Genomic DNA, 16,694 nt, shown 5'->3' on the forward strand with positions numbered 1-16,694 from the left:
CAGACATACTGTGTCAAAAAAGGTCATTTATAACATCTAAAAATTCCTCCTTGTCTTTTCCCTGTCCAAATTCCAGTTCATATTTGGATAATAGTCTTGCCTCCCTGGCAAGATTGTTTTATATTTTTAAAGAGCATTGTATTCACACTACTATCTGAAGCTGGTGGTCGGTAACACACACCAATGTTAAGACCCTCATCTACCTCCCAAATAAGCTTAATCCAAATATCCTCACTAGGCATGTGTTGGTCAATTTCTGTAATCTCTTGCACACTAAGATTTTCTCTTACATAAACAGCCACACCCCCACCTCTCTTACTGGACCTGTCCTTCCTAATAAGTTTATACCCCTCTATATTACACCCATCCCCAAGCTATGTGCCCTGAGGGTCATCAATCCTCCCACTCTGAGACAGGGGCTGGGTCCAATTCCTGCAAAGGCTGGAATCAGTTGGACACCACCACCTCTGGAAATACCGCCCCTGTGCAGTGTGCATGCCCTTTCCTTCGCTTGCGCCCTACTGTCACCCAACTCGTCCTGCCTGGTCTGGAGTCTGCCCCTTCCCAGCTGTGGTGTGCAAACTAGTTCCTGACGTACTATGTAGTTCCTGGAACTCTTCCAATTGAGAGCTGTGCAATTCGGCCCGCGAGCCGGCCCTCCAGATCAAGAATATTGCTCTGGAGATGCTCAACAAGCAGACAAAGGTGACAGACGAACGACTAAAGGAAATCGTTTTCCCACAGAATGATCATTCTGCAGCTAGCAACAGAAAACCAGAGAGATAAAAACACCTCTTAACTATATGATAGTGTTGCTGCTTGACTTTAGAAAGAAGAAAGAGAAAAGAGCCATTTTTCTCTGGACAAAAATACACCCAAACTATATTATCCAAACTTCACAACAGTTAACGGTAAGCTTTACGCTGGAGGCAAATTAACTACCATTAGGATTTGCTTCTAAGAGGGTGAAAACCCCCCGCAAAAAAAACCTTGTTAGCTTGATAGGGTCTGATTATCTAACACATTATCTACAGTTAACTGGATAGTTAACTTTGGTCACTTTTGCTCTGTTTGTTTATTTGTCTGTTCAAAAAAAAAAATTATTGCGAACTTATCCCTGGTTATGGGTATGCACTTTGTTGTACGTCGCTCTGGATAAGAGCGTCTGCCAAATGCCAATAATGTAATGTAATGTACAGCCAAGTGCTAATAAAGGAGAGAGGAGCTGACAGGAAGGTGACAGTAACAAATAACCACACTGAGTGCTCACTGAGTGTAAATGAAACAGATGGCTCGAAATAACCTCTGAATGTTATTTTGGTTTTTAAATTTCTTGTAAACAATTTTTCTTCATGTTAACCTCCCATAATTGAAACACACTTTATATATATATAAAGTAGGGAATGTTGGAAAACAAGGCATATTTCCCAGTCATCTTTTGGCCACCTATTGACTTTTTCCAGTCTTTTGAAGTGGTCAAGAAATGTTGAATGTCATCAGAGTCTTCCAGCTTTGCCAACTTATACTCAGAGCGAGAGCGTAGCAAGCCTTATCTGAAGCTGGCAGACTCGTCTTGGTATGCTCTATATCAGTGTCTTGGGGACGAGTTCATTGTGAGAGTCTGTGAGGGTGGAGGGTTTGAGTATTCCAGGGACGAGCTCATTGTTCGGGACTGAGAGGGTGCCGGGTGTCTCGGGGATGAGCTCATTGTGTGGGTCTGAGAGGGTGCCGGGTGTCTCAGGGATGAGCTCATTGTGTGGGTCTGTAAGGGTGCAGGGTGTCTCAGGGATGAGCTCATTGTGTGGGTCTGTAAGGGTGCAGGGTGTCTCGGGGATGAGCTCATTGTGTGGGTCTGTAAGGGTGCAGGGTGTCTCGGGGATGAGCTCATTGTGTGGGTCTGTAAGGGTGCCGGGTGTCTCGGGGCTGAGCTCATTGTGTGGGTCTGTAAGGGTGCCGGGTGTGGGTGACCTCGACACAAACTCATTGTTTAGTACTGAGAGGGTGCAATAGTCCAGGCGGGTGGACGGGCCACCATGTGGGGAGGTCAGGGCATCCTGGGGCGAGCAGCAGTCAAGACTGGGCCTGGGGTCCTCACACACCCATTCCCTTTCACCCGCCAAAACCTTCTCACTCTCCCCCTCCCCCGCCATAACCTTCTCATTCGCCCCCTCCCCCAACATAACCTTCTCATTCTCCCAGTCTCCCTCACCAGCCAAAACCAGGCCCAGAGACTGCGAGCCAAATATCTCTGCTAAGCAGACCTTCAGCAGGGACAGAGGCAGGAGTGTGTCAGGGGGGTCCCTGAGGGTGGGGCTGGGGGCGGGGCTCCCCATGCACCAGCCGTCATCACCGGGGGTGACGTAAGGAGTGGGACAGGAGTGAGGGGCAGGGGCTGGAGGGCAAGACTCCTCCCCCTGCAGTGGCTGGGCCTCCCTGACTCTGTCAATCTCCTGCACATCCTCCATTTTGAGTGGTTCTTCTGGACCACCCTGGGACACCAGCCAGCTCTAGGGCCAGAATAAAGGCAGGTTTTTAAGTTGGCCAGGAACACTGTCAGGGACTGTCTGAAAATATGTGGATGTATGATAAACAAAGGATGAAACTTACCCTGAAATTTCCTTTGTAGCTTGTGAAGAGTGGCTGAAAGTAGGGAGCAGGTGTTGGTATAACAGACCAGACTTTTATCTTTAACCTGCAACACGTTGAAGTGTACTGTAGTCATAAACATACACATTACTGTACAAACACACACACACACACACACACACAATTTGAGTACATAACAAAAACAATGATTACCTAACTGTGGGACTGAAGAAGAAACACAGCAGGATCCCGGCAATAACACACATGGGTAACACTATATTCCACAGTAATGTGATCTTTTCCCAATCTCTCACTGCCAACACATCTAAACCAAAAACACAATGACACATAAAGAATCCCCTTTGCAAAACACACGCTCAACATATGCCGAATCAACAAACAAAAATTCAGGTTTGCTAATGGAGCCATTCTTCTGAGAGAATTCCACTAAAAGAAAGCACAGTTAAAGGTTTCACCTGGCTTGGACTTTGACCTCCAGTTTACCGGGGGACTCCACTCACTGCACTGTTTTTGTTGATTGTCCCGAACAAAAGAGCACACAACTGCAGTGTATTCAGTGTCTGTTTCTAGATTGTCATCATCAATTTGCTGTGTTTTCACCATTGGTTCGACTATAATTGCCTGTGTCAAAACAAAAAATAATACTGCACAGTGAATATGAGTACATTCATCTTAAATTCAGTCAGTCAGCCAAATCTAAAAAAAAATCTAAAAATGGGATTGAAAATTAATATATTGATTCTGTTTTAAGAGTTTTAAGTTTTAAGAGACACAACAATATGCCCTACTTGATCTGGGGACCCAGTTCTGTGGTACAACAGCTTATACTGTAGTTTTTTGATGAATGATCGATACGGATGGCTCTCGTAATTACTATTCCAGGTAAACAGGTAACCGCCGGAATTCCTGACAACAGTCAGATTGTTTGGAGCATCTGGTTTTACTGTGGACAGAAAGTGATTGATCAGAATGAGCTCCTCTTCGGCACAATTATTATTTGCTGTAGAATATATTCTCAATCTGTTAAGAACTACAGCCATGGTAATAGTATTACTAATGATACAGCTTCTTTAAACATATTGCTTATTGCAGTAGCTTGCAAGAATTGAATGTAAAAAATAACATTTATTGACAAGACACAATTTGCCCTTAAAATCACTTGGAGTTTACCATTAGATGCGGGTCGGAATGTAGAATTAATTAATAATCGGGTTTCATGTCCACTCCTTTGGGAATGGAGAGTTACTTTGAAAAGATCCGCTGAAATAAATGATTCCTGTTCTTTGATTTCAGCCTGAACGGAGCAGCTGAAATCCTGCCCTACTTTCACCAGCTGACATTCAAATTCTGCATCACTGTGGAAAGACAGGACACAAAACCAAACATAGTCTTATATTTTATGCAATGCATTTTTGAAAATTTCCAGAGCAACCGAATGTAAGTCTTTACGTACAGTCAGTTTAGATTCGTGGATATTTTACTGAAGCAGCTCAAGCGCACAATGCCAGTGTCCCAGCTGGCATTCAAACCCACAACCTCAACCCACGTGAACCCATTTTCCTACCCACCATGCTTATTCCTGAAGGGTTAGATTATAGTGTATGTGTGTAGCTGCATGTATGTGTGTAGCTGCATGTATTGATTATTTGTTCATTATCTGTCTGTATAAATTATTCACATATTTGCTAATAATTAGCAAAAGGCACACTTGTTTAATGTAATACTGATTGTTTGCCTCTCATGTGGTTTAAATATTACAATTATAGTACCCATTCGCCATCTCTCTCAGAGGTGAAAGCATATTATATATTACATATAAAGGTTTGAACCCTTGAAAGGAATGCACATGACTCATCATTCGAGAAAGAGAATGACACTCACTTTTCAGCGCAGTGTTGAAATTTCAGCCAATGGGACCGCTCCTTATTGAGAGGTTGTACTGTGGCGTTCAGCACACAACTTATTCTGAACCAATAATTAGTCACACAAGTGAGGCCATTGTCCGAAGCTGAAATCACTCACAGTTATGAGGATCTTACTCACAGCTCTTATTCAAAAATATACTTCAACACAGCACAACACGTTCATAGTCCACATTTCGCACTGAAAACAATTACTCAGGAAGAATGTGCAATGAAGATTTCAACTTCAACTTTTCTTTTTTTAAACAATGCAGGAACGTTTATGAAAAATAAGACACTGAAACATTTATGAAAGTGGAATGGTGGAACATTTAGGAAAGAGGAATACTAGATTATTTAGGAGAGAGAAATGCTAAAATATTTAGCATAGAATGCTGTGTTTACCTTGACGTCCAGCTTTTTCTGTACAGGCCTGTAGGAAGACCATTTCATGGCAGCATGCCCACAGGATGGCCAACAACAGCTTCATATTTCTGGCCTCCTGTGGGAAAAGCCATGTGACAGTGGTCTGTGTTTTTTCCCAAAGTTGTGATACACATATTGTTTTCACAATATGACCCAATATTTAAAGGTACAATAGGTAATTTCGGACTTCTAATGGTCAAGAGAGGAATTACAGCAATAAACACGCTCAAACTAGGGATGTGACAAATCATCAGTTTTTGTAACCAGTTAAACATTTAGCCGTTCACACCCCTAGCTCAAACCACAACACTGTTTATCTCACCCCTTCTCTGTGAACACGCTGACATTGAAATGGCATTGGCTGTGGCAATTAGAACCAATTTTCAACCAAAGAGCTTGAATTATTGTACAGCTATACAATGTTTTGGTACAAACTGTATATTTTGAGGGTGAGTCAACATGTCAGTGAGCCTTTTTCAATGATAGGAAGGGATTTAAAATGGTCTTATAACAATGTTTTAACACAAAAATCATACCTATTGTACCTTTAAGCATCAGAATCTGGGTGAATAGTCAATCTTGAATAATACACTATCAGTTGGATGCACCCTGATGAGGCCCAGGTCCCTGTCTGTGTGACACAGAATACAATACGACTGGGACCCACAAGGTCGGCGGTTCAATCTCCGGTGTAGCCACAATAAGATCCGCACAGCTGTTAACCCTTAACCCTGCATTGCTCCATGGGGAGGATTCTCTCCTACTTAGTGTAATCAACTGTACGTCGCTCTGGATAAGAGCGTCTGCCAAATGCCACTCATGTAATGTAATATATGGTCAGGTAAATCCTTTTCATGAATAAACAAACTACCAGGTTTAGATTCAACCTGCCCTGGACATTTGACAAATTTATGTCAGAGTACGTACATAGTGTGCAGAGCTATACTAAAATACAAAGAAATGACAAAATGCTTTGTTTAGCACTGAATATCTTAATTCTCAAGTCATGGACCAAAAACTACTTTATATTTGTGCACAAACACTTGATGTCAACTCAATATGGTAAAGATATTGACAGGAATTCAAATTCCACATGAGTTTTCCCAAAACTGAACCCAGATGTCCTTAAGTGTCCCCAAATCTCCCCAAATACAAAACATCTGCATACCTTTTTGTCCAGACACATGAATGATCAGAAAAGTTTATTTCTCTATTAAAACTGATTTTTTTAAAAGAAAATTAACCTTCAAGTGTTATTCACTCACATTTGAAATTGAACTTTATTTGAAAAATTAGGTTAACCAGAGCCCAATTCTTAATTGTACAGTCCCATTCCAAAATGATTGGAACAGCAAGGTCAAAAGATCTACACAAGATGACTGATTCAAATTTCAGCTTTTATTTCCTGGTATTTTTAATCTAGAACATAGAACATATCACCTGTTGTATCAGACCACCCGATTTTTAAGTGAGTCCAAGTATTGGAACATGTGTTTCTTGTTGCCCAGATGTGTCCTGTAAGATTGATTGGTTAAACCATAAATAGTTCTTAATGTCTACTCTTGGTTTTAGCCTTGGGTATTGCCTGTGAAGACTATATGTTTGGGTTAGAAAAGATAAACCAAGATGAAAACCAGAGAGCTGTCTTTGGGAGAAAAGCAAGCCATTTTGACATTTAGAAAAGAGGGAAAAATCGATCAGAGCCATTGCACAAGCATTGGGGATAGCTTCTACAACAACTTGGAATGTCCTGAAAAAGAAAGAAACCGCCAGCATAATGAACAACATACATCAAATAGGTTGACCAGGGAAAACAACAGCAGTTAATGACACAAACATTGTGAGAGCTGTGAAGAAAATCCCTAAAACATCAGCCAGTGAACAATTTCCATTGGGCAAGGGTGAAAGTATCGCAATCACCCTTTCAAAGAAGACTTAGAGAGCAGCAATATAGAGGCTATACCAGATGCATGCTATCGGAAGGCAAGATTACAATTTGCAAAGAAGTACAGAGATGAGCCACAAAAGTTCTGGAACGTTTTATGGACTGGTGAGACCAATACTCTACCAAAGTGATAGAAAGAACAAAGTGTGGAGAAAGAAGGGATCTACTTATGATCTAATTCCACTCCAGTGACTTCTCCAATATTATGCGCAGTGTTGCAATCTGGTCTGTGCAGGATCTGTCCTTGTGGAAGCCCGCTTGTTGGTCTCGGAGCTGTGGGTGGACGGCATCCTTCATCCTGTCAGGTATAATCCTGTTGAATACTTTACCTGGGATGGACAGTAGTGTGATCCCTCTGTAGTTCGCACATTGGCTCATATCATCTTTCTTTGGTAGTTTGATGAGATAGTCCTCCTTCCATTCTGATGGGATATGTTCTTCTTCCTATATCTTCTTAAAGATAGGATGGAGCATCTCTTCCATAGTCTCTATATCAGCCTTCAGTGCCTCTGACGGAATACCATCGGGTCCTGCGGTTCCTTGCCGTGCCATGCCAGCTTTGTGGATCTCTTCCTTTGTTGGAATGCTGCAGTCTATCAGCAGATCGCTGTCCGCTTGCTGGATGTCTGGTGGGTCCCGTGGTGCTGGTCTGTTTAGCAGTTCCTCAAAACGACCCATCTTCCCTTAGGTCCTTCCTCACCGATGATTGGCTTCCCATCTTTGTCCTTAACTGGTATTTCTGGTTTACTGAACTTTCCTGAGAGCTTGTTGTGGTGATGTACAAGTCTTTCATATTTCCATGTCTAGCTGCTTCTTCAGCTTCTGCTGCAAGAGTCTCTATATAGTTCTTCTTGTCTGCCTTGATGCTTTTCTTAATACTCTTTGTGGCTTCCGTGTGCTGTTTTTGTGCTTTGACTTTCTCAGCTCTTGTGCGACTGTTGTTGATTAGTGCCTTCTTCTCTTTCCTCTCCTCAAACTTCCTCAGTGACTCTGCTGATATCCACTCCTTGTGGTTGTGTTTCTTCGGGCCTCAGTACTTCTTTGCACATTGTACTTACTGCTTCCTTCACAGCCTTCCACTTCTTGTCGATGTTTTCCTCTTCTTCTTCCATCACTTCCACACTTGTTCCTAAGTGTGAGTTCTTCTAGCTTGGTTGAGTATCTCAGAAGTGCAGTGTTGAATGTTTGTCTCTGATTCTTCTCCCCCGTCCAGTTTTTCTTTCATTTCAGTTTCATCCGGGCAACCAGGAGGTGGTGGTCTGAGGCAATGTTGGCTCCTCTCCTAGCGCATACATCTTGGAGGGACCCCCTGAACTTCTTTGCGATGCACACGTGGTCCATCTGGTTTTCAATGGAGAGGTCCGGTGAGACCCAAGTTGCTTTGTGTATCCTTTTGTTGACCAGGTTGTTAGTGGCGCATAGGTCTGCAAACCTGTCCCCGTTGTCATTCATCTCTCCTAGACCTTGCCTCCATTATCTCCTCCTAGCCCCGCTTCCTACCTTGGCGTTGAAGTCAAGTTGAAGTCTTCCTGGGTATTTCTGAATGATGTCCTGCTGTAGTATTCTTCCTTTCTCTCTTCATTGCTGTCATTTGTAGGGGCATAGCACTGAATAATGTTCATGTTGATTTACCTTCTTAGATCTAAAGGAAGCTGAAATGATTCTAGGACCATGTGCCTCCCATCCAACGAGTGCTCCCTGGGCAGCCTTGGACAGCATCAAGGCCACTCCCTGGGTATGGTGTACATCATCCTCTCCATGGCCTGATTACAGCATCATCTCTCCTGTGGCGAGGCGAGCCTCTTCTGGCCGGATCCAGTCCATCTTGATTTGTAGTTCCTCATCTCGGCAGCCACTTGGGCAGTCTGGTCCTTACATTCCATGTTCCCATGGTGGTGATAGCCCAGGTTGAGATAATGTTGGTCAGGAGGGTAGCTTCTGGATGTTTCTGGCTTTCACCACACTGCATCATACTTCCAACATGAGGTCCATCTTCTCCCAGGGCTGAAGATTCTTGGTTTTTCCTTGCTGGCATGTTTGTAGCAGGTTGGGGTTGCTAGCCCCAAGCCCAACCTTCCACCATTTCTGGCTTCTGGTGTTTTGGAGTTCGTTTGTTAGTACTCTCCCCTGACCTATTGTCTTCCAGGTAATGGATTACAGTCTCATACCACATGAGGCCCGACAGGTTTGGGGTTGTGTACAAGCTGTCTCAGCACGTCAAGCCCAACCAACTCCTACTACTGTGTAACGAAAGCTTACATTTACATTTTAGTCATTTGGCAGACGCTTTTAATCCAAAGCGACTTACAAGTGCATAGGTTCTACCATAAGTCAGAGCATCACATCCAGAAACTAGCAAAATACACAGGAAATGCTGTTCTAAACATGGTTGTCATCAGAAGTGCATTTTTTTTTTGGGGGGGGGGGGGTTAGACAAGGATAGGGATATCAGAAAGGAGGGGCAGGGGAAATCAGGAGGGAGGACTAAGGTAGAGTTTGAAAAGGTGGGTTTTGAGTCTGCGTCGAAATAGGGGGAGGGATTCTGCTGTTCTGACAGTGTGTGACCAAAGCGAGCATTTCGTACCAGCAGCATGAGACAGTACTATGTATATGCAACTAGCATATTGACAGAAACCTTCAACAATTATTGACACATATTAATAGTTTTAAAACTTAAAATTAGATGAATAAGACCATTGCGATTTCTTAATCTTTACTCAATAATATGTGAGAATTCCAGCCCATCTCATTCACATTGAAAGGAGGTGATGATTATTCTCTGGCAGGGGAGGGGCGATGCCATGTGCAAGAACACCTATTGTAAAGCACAATAAAATGACATACAGAAGCATAGGCTATTTACTTCTTTTGAGGTAAACATTTTGCATCACGGAACAGGTTTCATTACCGAAAATGGCACGAATGACTGGACTTGAAAAAGTATCTTTAAGTACACTTTCCCAGGTATGCGTGCCATTGATTCCCTGCATTTTTACTGTAGTGTAAATTTGATTTACAATGGCATAATTCCACATTCCCTACAGTAAAAATGCCTTTTATAGCTGGCTAAATGTTCTTCAAGAGGTATGTGGTATTTCCTGAAAATAGTGTGATTTACATTTTTAGAGATTTTTAAATGGTGCCATTTATTGAATACAGTTCCCATAATTGCACATTCTTACAGTAATAGTTCACATTGCTGATGGCATCTATACCTGGGATCATCTTTGTCAAGAATGTCATTGTGTGTCCTGAAAACAGTTTGATTTCCTTTATTTATGGATTTTTAAATCGTGCCATATATTGAATACAATTACTATTTTGGAGAAATTTGTAATCCCATAATTCTAAATTCCTACAGTAAAAATGCACATAATCAATATCATTGTCAATTTGATTCAATTTAATTTGTTTAGTGCTTTTCACAGTAGACATACATAGTACAATTACATAGTAAACACAAGGGAATAAAAATGGGAAATATCAGCCCTAAGGCCCCAAATGGCATATGAGGTAAACTACTCCCTAGAAGGAGAAAAACCCTCAACCCATAAAACTGACATTATAGTTAGCTACCTAGCTAGCTAACATTCTCTATCGAAATGGAAAGCTAGTGTACATAGTAATATATATAGCCTAAGGTAAACCTGAGAGTAATACTGATATCTAGCTAGGTCACTAGTAAGTGCCAATGCGAAGGAGCAGCGGCTCTACTCCGAGCTCCCTCCAGAAGTCCGAGCTCCTCAATTAATCTTCCTCAGTGTGACTCATGTGAAGGCCTAATAAGGGAAGATGAACTGTTAACAGTAAATAATTCACCATATCTATTCATATTTGCCATTGAAATGTTAGCAATTAAGATCGGAGACAATACAGATATGAATGGTCTTGATATCTGTGGCATACACAACAAGATATCAATGTATGCAGATGACACAAGCTTCCTTCTCTCTCCATGTTCAAACTCCCTAAAATACTTTTAGAAGACCTAGACCTTTGCCATCTTATCAGATTTAAAACTAAACAAAGATAAATGTACCATTTACATTTACATTACCATGCTCTCTGCCAATTAGATGGACAGATGGGGATGTAAATCTGTTAGGAATTCACATTCTAAAAAACTTGAGTGACCTCTTAATAATAAACTTTAAAAGAAAATCAGCAAAAATTGCTAAGATACTGCAACCATGGCAAGAAAATTGTTTGAGTATATGTGGCAAAACGACACCAATAAACTCTAGTAACCTCACAGTTTATATCATTATTTATGTCTTTATCTAGTCCAGGCTATTAATTTTTTAAACCCTATGAACAGAAAATATTTTATCTAGAATGGGAAACCAGATAAAATCAAATGAACATACCTACGCTGCTCAAGAAAATGAAGGGAACACTTAATCATCACAGTGTAACAGCAAGTCAGTTAAATTTCAGGATATCAATCTGTCCATTTAGGAAGCACAAGTTATTGTGAATCAATTTCACCTGGTTTGGTGCACATGAAAGTGACAACAGGTGCAACGGAGATGCAAAAGCAAGACCCCCAAAAAGGTAATGGTTTTGCATGTAGCATACTGGTAGCATGAGGCGGTACCTGCAGCCCAATCAGGTTGCACAGGTAGTCCAGCTCCTCCAGGATGGCACATCCATACGTGCGGTCGCAAGGTTTGCTGTGTCTCCCAGCACACTCTCAAGAGCATGGAAAAGATACCAGGAGACCGGCGGTGGTGGTCTGGGGAGGCATATCCTTGGAGGGCCACACAGACCTCCATGTCATAGCCAACGGTACCCTGACTGCTATTAGGTATCGGGATGAAATCCTCAGACCGATTGTCAGACCTTACACTGGTGCAGTGGGCCCTGGGTTCCTCCTGGTACAGGACAATGCCCAGCCTCATGTGGGCAGAGTGTGTAGGCAGTTCCTGGATGAGGGAGGCATTGATGCCATTGACTGGCCCTCACATTCCCCTGACCTAAATCCAATTGGGCACCTATGGGACGTTATGTATTGGTGCATCCGACGCTGCCAAGTACCGCCACAGACAGTCAAGGAGCACACTGATGCCCTGATCCAGGTCTGGGAGGAGATCCCCCAGGACACCATCCGCCAACTCATCAGGAGCATGCCCAGACGTTGTCAGGAGTGCGTACAGGCACACGGGGGCCATACACACTACTGAGTCACATTATGAGTTGCTGTGATAAAATTCACACATTCACAGTTGGATCAGCCTGTGATTTCAATTTTTTACTCAGATTTTTGGTGTGATTTTGAATCCAGCCCTCAATATGATTTTGGTTTCCTTTGACCATTGTTACATAATTTTGTTCTCAACAAATTATACAATGTACATCAGTAAAGATTTTCAACTTGAATAAATCGTTCATCAAGATCTGATTCCCTTTATTTTTTGAGGAGTGTATATAATACATATGACTGTGGAGGGGTACAGTTATTGAATATTAAAGTATTAAATTCTTCTTTGAAATCATCACTAATTGCGAAAACGTTTTGTAGTAGGTTCAGTAGTAGTAGGCTCATCCCATGTTTAAGGGTGGCCTTCTGGCCATTCTGTCCATTTCAAATGTTTCAAAAAACATTTTGATTTGTCTAAATTTCTCAATGAATCCATACAAAGATGGTTACAATTCCAATATCATCCACAAGAAAAAGGTGACCAAATAGCTCAACGTATTATATGGTTCAATTCAAGTGTAGTAATAGGTAATAAACCTATATTCATGAAACAATGATTTGAGAACAGAATTATGTTTGTAAATGATATTTTAACTGAAGAAGGTAAAATTATGTCATATGAACAAACTACCAAAATGTATGGACAGGTTCCATGAAAAATTATAATCAATTACTTGCATCCCTACCACAGAATTGGAAAAGGGAACTGGTTAAGGTGTCTGGGAAACTGTCTGTAGACTGTCTGTAGACCCTATATAAATAAAAATAATGGACAAAAACTAGCAGTACTAAAATAATTGTATCTCTTTTATTTAAGAAGCAAAGGTGCTTTCGATATATCATTAAATTTAGTACAAATGGGAACAGCTTTTTGATGCACCCCTCCAATGGAATATATGAATCTATATATAAAATAACTATTGATTCCTTTATGTGAGCCTTCCAGTTGAAACTATTGTATAGAATTTTAGCCACCAAAGAAATGCTACATAGATGGGGTATAGAACATTCTCCAGTATGTAGATCATGCCAAGATGAAACCGAATCGATTCAACATATTTTTTGGTACTCTCCCATAGTGAGCCTTTTCTGGACTCAAATTAAAATGTGGCTACGAAAATGTAATATCAAGGCTGATTTGGATATAGACTGTCCTGCATGGGGATTTTAAAAATATGAATCAAACGATTGTAAATATTATTATACTTCTGGGCAAAGTATTGATTTTCAAGTCTACCACAGGTCAGGATCTACAAATGGAGCATTTTAAATCAATTGTAAAACATTACAGAGTAGAAAACCTTGTATCTCAGGGAAATGGTTAATATAGTTTGTGTGATTCAAGGTGGAAAAAAATCCAGCTGAGGGTTGGTGTTAAGCCACATTAAGGACAAAAACCATCCATCCATCCATTAACTGAACCCGCTTATCCTGATCAGGGTCGCAGGGGGGCTGGAGCCTATCCCAGCATACATTTGGCAAAAGGCAGGAATACACCCTGGACAGGTCGCCAGTCCATCGCAGGGCACACACACCATTCACTCACACACTCACACACTCATACCTACGGGCAATTTAGACTCTCCAATCAGCCTAACCTGCATGTCTTTGGACTGTGGGAGGAAACCGGAGCACCCGGAGGAAACCCACGCAGACACGGGGAGAACATGCAAACTCCGCACAGAGAGGCCCCGGCCGACGGGGATTCGAACCCAGGACCTCCTTGCTGTGAGGCGGCAGTGCTACCCACTGCACCATCCGTGCTGCCCGGACAAAAACCAAAAAACCAAAAAAAAAAAAAACAATTAATCAAAAATGAAACTACGCCCTATTTAGGAAAAGCCGTAATGAGGAGAAGGTCAGTGAACTCCCAGATTGACAGTAGTGTTGTCCTGTCAACTACTGAGCATGGTGACTCTGGCCAAACTAACACTCCAATTCAATCTAAAATAGCTATGTTTAGCATTCTTGAAAGAGCTATTGTGGAGATGTAGGCAAGATTATCTCAAAGAAATGTTGATTTAATGAGGGCCACATCATTTCTCCTGCCAAAATCTGCATCTTTTCTTGACCACTCTCCTGAAGCCACTTCAAGTGCTTGCTGACACAGAGCAAAATAGTATGAGCTTGCACAATTGCTGTGGCGAAAGTAATGTTGCTCAATAAACTGCCCACTGATGCAGACCTTTCTGCAGTATGCAAATGCATTCAGGAGTACAACGAGGCATTCCCCATGAAGCATAGGCTGTATGTCACTTATCATTGGTGTGTCATCAGCTGCAAATGAAAGCTATTTTTCTACTTTGTCCCATATTCTCACCCCTCTCTGCAGATCAAGGCTGCATTCAAGGAAAAGAGATTTAGTCGTTTTGCACGGCAGACTGGGCCTGTAATTAATTTCTATACGCTGGTATCCCATAGAAATGACTGCATTGAACTATATTTTCACTGTTTTGGTGATCCGATCATTTACTTAACATCATCTGAGAGCAAAACGCAGCATTCAGCAAGTAGCCTGTGTGATTTCATTTGCACTCAGTAGGCAACAGAACATTTCTTTATACTGTATCCATTCTAGGGGGGATGGGTGGTAGTGGGGATGGGGTAGCTGGTCACTTCCCAATTTGGTAACGATTCAATGACAAACTGCGTGATGTTATTTTAGACCAGCAAATGCCGCTGTTCGACATCAGATTTCTTATTTCGTATTTTTCTTTTTAATCGATTTTCATTTTTTAATCCAACCGTTTTTTTGGTAAGATGACCCGCCTTAAAAGTTATGTATTATCTTCACTTGGCCGGGCAGTGGTTGTTGTGTTTTGGCTCTTTTTTTTTTATTTTGTGGAAAAAACAGCCAACTGCCGGAAATACGGCACCGTGCCTGAAAATTTATTGCACATCCTCTGCGTAACATTACTACTCGCTCCGTAATGAAAAAATGTATGGCTACAGTAACCACGGAAGTAGCTTCGCTTCTAACATATTTAAGCAAGTTTACACTACCATCTTGCGTCCAATCACCGCCACGTCGCATTCGCATTTTTCATTTAAATAAACCTGTATTTTATACTGCTCAAACGTCTTGCGTGTATCCTCCTTTCATGTTTATTACCCTCCAATAGGGTTGTAAGACTGTATCCATATCATTTTCGTAATAGGATAGGATTTATCTAAGTATCAAATAAACTTAAATACTGCGTTTCACCCCTGCTAGCTGCTGACAACCAAGCAGTCAAATTAACTAGAGATAGCTCGTCACAATTTAAGTTAGCCAACACGAAATACATTTAATAAACACAAGCTCAAATCAGTTGAAATCTTCTGCCAACAAGCTTATTTACCTATTTAGCTTATTTGCATATTATTCATGGTGTAGGACGTTTTTGCGAAAGAAATTTAAAAATATGAAGAATTTATTTTGAATAAGAGAATGCATTCTATTTAAATCCAATTGTTAGACTCTAAAATATTACGATATATCCAAACTTGCTTTTCATAATTGGTTCTGAATGTAAGATTAAAACCTAGATGTTAGTTCGTGAAGTTTATTTATATAAGCTTCGTAAAGCACTTTTTCAAGCGTGGCACACAGCCAAAGAGAAGTAAAGAGGTACCTTGTGAAGTTCGTCAGCGGTACAGTTCGCGGGGAGTAGTCTATGAATCAATCTGATGTGCTCGGAAGTTTCCTGATTCTGGGTTTCAATCTCTGTTTTGCTAAGATTTGTTACACGCAGTGAATATAAAATAAGGGGGCGTCGCCAGCGACCGTAGCCAATGCGCACGTCTTAATAAAATTAATTTAAAAAACACAGTTTAGAGTGGCCGAAAGGGTTGCTTTATAGGGAGATTCGATTGAGACATAGCGCCTAAATGATGCCTATTAATCTCCACAATTTATATCCAAAGGCTGTCCACCTTCATTTATTCACTTTTAACAATTGTTTAATGCCTTGTCCTTATGATAAATCTAACAACCATTCGTTCAATATTAGGTTTCATTCCATTACATTCCCAGGTGCATTCCCATGAACTGTTAATTTGTCTTAATTATTCTTAACCTTTCCCGTAATTAAATTCCCGTGTTCATGAACCACAACTTTTCATCAGTCAGATCAGTGAATGCTTTCATTTTCAGCAATTTGGAAGTGATTCCTTTAGACTGACAGTAATTGTGCCAATGATAGAATGGCAGGTAAAATAAACAAGAGAGAAACTGCTAAGGAGTGACATGAGGTAACCAAATTTGAGAAACCTTGGCCAGATGGATGAGGATGTCACAGTTGTCAACAAACTTCATTCAGTAGTGTTTAAATTGGTAAGACAACATCATCTACAATTTAGTAGCAATTACTTTGCTGTGACTCCCAAACCTAGAATCTTGTTTTCCGTAGTTTAAATTAATTGATCGGCTATCAGCAGTCCTTAATCACATTATTATCATTCAAACAGTATCATGCACCACTTGAAGTAAAATGCATGCAGAGGATAATATACATTATCATTGGCTGAATCTGTTGCTTATGATTTTTATTGGTTTTATTTATTAGTGGAAATTGAGGCTACATCGACAAAGCGAGACATGAAGAAATAAAATCATGAAGGGTAGAGGCGTGCT

At 41.1% G+C, this 16,694-nt stretch overlaps 1 protein-coding gene across 1 annotated transcript; it reads right to left on the reverse strand.

Annotated features, from left to right (window-relative positions):
* Positions 1 to 1,583: 1,583 nt before the first annotated feature.
* LOC133114213 (interleukin-21 receptor-like) lies at positions 1,584 to 15,760 on the reverse strand. The gene is made up of 9 exons (XM_061223383.1): positions 15,694 to 15,760; positions 4,914 to 5,010; positions 4,489 to 4,615; positions 3,778 to 3,962; positions 3,396 to 3,550; positions 3,063 to 3,228; positions 2,800 to 2,911; positions 2,608 to 2,692; positions 1,584 to 2,507 (listed from the first exon to the last, which is right to left on the reverse strand). The coding sequence occupies exons 2-9, from the start codon at positions 4,996 to 4,998 to the stop codon at positions 1,584 to 1,586; spliced, it is 1,839 nt and encodes a 612-aa protein (XP_061079367.1). The 5' UTR covers positions 4,999 to 5,010; positions 15,694 to 15,760.
* Positions 15,761 to 16,694: the final 934 nt, after the last annotated feature.

The sequence above is a fragment of the Conger conger genome, chromosome 16 (assembly GCF_963514075.1).
Source record: "Conger conger chromosome 16, fConCon1.1, whole genome shotgun sequence".
Taxonomy (NCBI): domain Eukaryota; kingdom Metazoa; phylum Chordata; class Actinopteri; order Anguilliformes; family Congridae; genus Conger; species Conger conger.

Coding starts and splice junctions, on each gene's coding strand:
- LOC133114213 (XM_061223383.1), bottom strand. CDS start 4,998: ATGAAGCTGTTGTTGGCCATCCTGTGGGCATGCTGCCATGAAATGGTC. Junction 2,693..2,799: donor TTCTTCAGTCCCACAGTTAG/GTAATCATTGTT, acceptor AACGTGTTGCAG/GTTAAAGATAAAAGTCTGGT. Junction 2,508..2,607: donor GCTACAAAGGAAATTTCAGG/GTAAGTTTCATC, acceptor TTCTGGCCCTAG/AGCTGGCTGGTGTCCCAGGG.